The following is a 4,043-nucleotide window of genomic DNA, read 5'->3' on the forward strand; positions in this document are numbered from 1 at the left end:
TAGAGGAGACTGAAAAAGAATTTATTCCATCAGAGGTACCACAATTGCAGACATTTCCAAGTAAAGTATACGCTGTAGTAGAGAGCTATGTTTTGACATTAAACATTCATGAGAAAACAGAGACGGCATGTGAGTAAATAACCTGTCAAGGTGGGTTTTGGTATTACGCCTTTTGGGCATGAGATGACAAACCCCTAGGGGTTGTGTGATTTCCTAGCGCGAATTCTCAGCAATCAGAAATCTCACTCTCTTTTGCGAGGCTCTGGAAGGGCTCCGGGCCAGGATAAGCAACCCCCACCCCCGCAATTCCTAAAGACGCAACGGCAACCCTTTGGACCCCCAGCCAGGGCCCCAAGCCTCATTCCGCGCGGCGCAGCGCGCAAGCTATGGGCCCGCGCGTCCCTGGAGATCTGCAGTCGTTGGTCCCAAGCGTCCAGGACACGACGAGACCGTGACTTCCTGGCAGAACAGCTCCTTCGGCCTTGTTTCCGCTCGGTCCCGACATCGATAGCGTCATCAAAGCCCAAGGCAGGGAAAATGCAGTCCCGGTTAGCTCAAGTCTCTGGGGAGATGGTGCGCTACCACGACAAACGCCACTCACTGTATGCTGCGCCCTTGTGACGTCCGCTGCGCGCTCAGGTCCGCCAGGTCCCACGCACCGGGCTCTGTCTGCGTCAGCTCGGGGTGGGGTGGGGGGGCACAGCTGGCTCCTGGGAGGGAGGGTCGGGCGATGCATCACAGGAATCCGGCCCAGCCCAGGCCAGGGCGCCGACCCTCCCCGCGGGGCCCTCTCTGGAAGGCCGTGGGCCCGGGTCGGCTCATCCCTTAAAAAACAGAAGGTTGGACTCGCTGTACACGCCCCAGACACAAAACGACAGACTCCCTCTGCGTGCCTCCACCTCACACAGCGGTAGGGTCCAGAGACATTATCCTCATTATAAATGGGGATCCATCACACCGCGAAGACTCTAAACTCTGTGTTCCCGTCCCCTCGTCCCCAGGTGCTTATTTCATTAGCGACAGCTGCTTTGGCTGTTTCTACTGATGGACAGTTAGACAAAGGTGGTGACAAGCAGAGAAGAAAAGACACAAGCGTCAAAAGCTAGACGAAGGGGGTGCGGGGCGTCTCCAGGCACAAAATGCTGAGCACTTCCTTTCCTTTCCCTCCCGCCTCAGCCCTGCGCGCATCCCGTCCCGCCCGCGCCTATCAGGCAAGCTGTAAATGGATATAGGTAAAGATGCAGGAGGTGATGGAGAAGGCGATGGCCGCGTAGATAAAGATGGAGAGGTGCGGAAAATGGTCGAGATAGCAGCCTTCATCCATTGGAGGGGCCTCTTCCTGGGGCTGGGGGCGCGTCGCGCCCTTAGGCGGCTGCCAGGGGCGGGCCCCCTGCGCCTTCCCGCCAGTACGCCGACCGGCCTTCCTGCCCGCGGCCCAAGCCGACTTGGGCCCACGGACAGCGGGGGGCTCTTCCGGAGGAGCCTTGTCAAACAGGCCTTCGGAGTCAGAGTCGGGGTCCGGGCGAAGCTGCTCGGGGTCCCAGGGTTTGCGCTGAAAGAGTTGGTCAGCCATTGGCGAGGAATACGGGGAGACCGGTATGTGGGTTCTCAGTGGTCCGGTCCTGGCAAGGTCTAGGCGCAGTGGGCGGCGACGGCGGGGCTGCGGCTGTATTTCAACCACCCGGGTGGGGGCGGAGCCGGGGGCCTCTGCAGGGTCTGCGCCACGTCTGTCTCAGTCGTGGAACCTCTTGTTTCTGGCTCGCGCTTCAGCTCCCAGCCTGTTGCAGAGGTTGGCTGTCCGGGTTCAACCTCCAGGATGCTCCAGGGCTGGCGCCTCGGGAATCTCTGTGTAACCTGGCTTGTTTCCATAGCAAACTGACCCGGGGGCGGGGGGTGGGGGGTGATGCAGGAAGCCGGTGGGGGTGCGAGCTGCTAACTGGGATCCGGGAGGGCGAAAAGGGGACTTGGGGCCGAAGAGGCTGAAATACAGACGGGCAGGATCCCAGTTCCACGCGGAGCTCCCTGGGGGTTTATTTCTCCTTTCAAAAGATATATTATGTGATCTTTTTAAATTAAAACATTTAATACATAAAGAAACTAATACATAATCTTTGTAGAAAACGCAAAAGGTCGAAAACCCTATTGGAAAAAGAGTAACAAACCAAAGTCTCCCACAGTCTCGAGCCCAGAGGTAGTACAGTCAGCAGTGGTGGTGCTTTTCTTCGCGCTCCTCACCCACGAAGGCAGTATCCCAACCTTTTGGGTGTATCACATATGATTAGAAGATGAGGAACAAATACTTTCAAAGATCGCCTGAACTGAGCAGCCGGCTCCCCCACTGCCACCCCTACCCAGGGTCCTCTTGGCATCTGCAAGACTCTTCCACAGGTTCCATTGGTCTACCACAGATGGCTGGGTACCATCTTCTGGCATGTCTGTTGCACCCACGTTTCCAAAGCTGGTTCGTGTTCCCTTGTGGAATTGGGGGGAAGCAGCCACTAGGAGTTACTTGGGTCCCAGTGGTTGGGAGGGGTACATGGCAGGCCCTGCCAGTTGCTGCAGACCCAACTCTGCCATTCAGGAACTCATTCCCTCTTGGAACTGAAAGGCCCAGGGGAACCAGAACTAGCATGCTGAAACAATGTCATCAGGGTGCTGTCTCTCTCCATCTCACAGAGTTTTCAGGGACTTCTTGTGCGGCCAGAGTCTACCACATAGTGCACAGTGGTAGGTACTCAGATAAAATTTGTTGAATGAATGAATCGCAGTGAATGAATGGTTGTTGGCAGCAGCAGGATCACAGTCTCACAGTTTAGCAAGCCTAGCTGAAAGAGCACCTAGTTGGCTAGAGGTGGAATATATGGAACCGTTGTTGGGAATGTAAAATGGTGCAGCAACTTTGGAAAACAGTCTGGTAAACTGCATGAAAAGTTAAACCATTCACTTACCATACAACCCGGGAATTAATTCCACCCCAAGGTTTCTATCCAACAGAAATGAAAACATATGTCTGAATAGAGACTACATGAATGTCCATAGCAGTGTTATTGGTAATAGCCCCAAACTGGGAACAATCCAAATGTCAATCAAATGGTGAATAGATAAACAAAATGTTGACTATCTATGCAATCAGATAATATTCAGCAGTAAAAAGGAGTGAACTATTGAAACATGCTACAATGTGGATGAACCTCAAAAACATAATAAGTGAAAAAACAAAAAGATGAACATAGATGCAGATTGTATGATACATTTAAATGAAATGTCCAGAAAACAAAAATGAGATATCACCTCACACCTGTCAGAATGGCTATCATCAAAACCTCCATACATAACAAATGTTGGCCAGGATGTATAAAAAAGGGAACTCTAGTAGCGGTTTAGCAAGACAGAAAGTCATGAGGATAGTCATGTGCTTTGATGCAATCATCTTACCCCTTAATATTGATTTCAAGTCAACAGTCTAAAGGGTAAAGAAAAGCTTTCGGCAGAAAGATTCATACTGTTTATAATGGCAAAGACAACTGGAGCAAACTCAATGTTGGAACAAGAGAAGAATACTTAATTAAATGATGGTGTGTATACTGCAGCCATAAAATTAAAAGACACTTGGAAGAAAAGCTATGACAAACCTAGACAGTGTATTAAAAAGCAGAGACATCATTTTGCTGACAAAGGTCCGTATAGTCAAAGCTATGGTTTTTCCAGTAGCCATGTATGGATGTGAGAGTTGGACCATAAAGAAGGCTGAGCACGGAAAAATTGATGCTTTTGAATTGTGATGCTAGAGAAGACTCTTGAGAGTCCCTTGGACAGCAAGGAGATCAAACCAGTCAATCCTAAAGGAAATCAACCCTGAATATTCACTGGAAGGACTGAGGATTAAGCTCCAGTACTTTGGCCACCTGATGCGAAGAGTCTACTCATTAGAAAAGACCCTGATGCTGGGAAAGATTGAGGGCAGCAAGAGAAGGAGACGATAGAGGATGAGATGGTTGGATGGTACCATTGACACAATGGACATGAGTTTGAGCAAACTCCGG

The 4,043-nt window shown here is 51.2% G+C and overlaps 1 protein-coding gene across 1 annotated transcript; it reads right to left on the bottom strand.

Annotated features, from left to right (window-relative positions):
- On the bottom strand, positions 1–3,229 carry SMIM48 (small integral membrane protein 48). The gene has a single exon (XM_086355569.1). The coding sequence runs from the start codon at positions 1,571–1,573 to the stop codon at positions 1,208–1,210; it is 366 nt and encodes a 121-aa protein (XP_086211695.1). The 5' UTR covers positions 1,574–3,229; the 3' UTR covers positions 1–1,207.
- Between the last annotated feature and the right edge of the window lie 814 nt (positions 3,230–4,043).

This window comes from Bos grunniens, chromosome 19 (assembly GCF_055505025.1).
Source record: "Bos grunniens cultivar Pamir isolate PY7600 chromosome 19, Bosgru_T2T1.0, whole genome shotgun sequence".
NCBI classification, from domain to species: domain Eukaryota; kingdom Metazoa; phylum Chordata; class Mammalia; order Artiodactyla; family Bovidae; genus Bos; species Bos grunniens.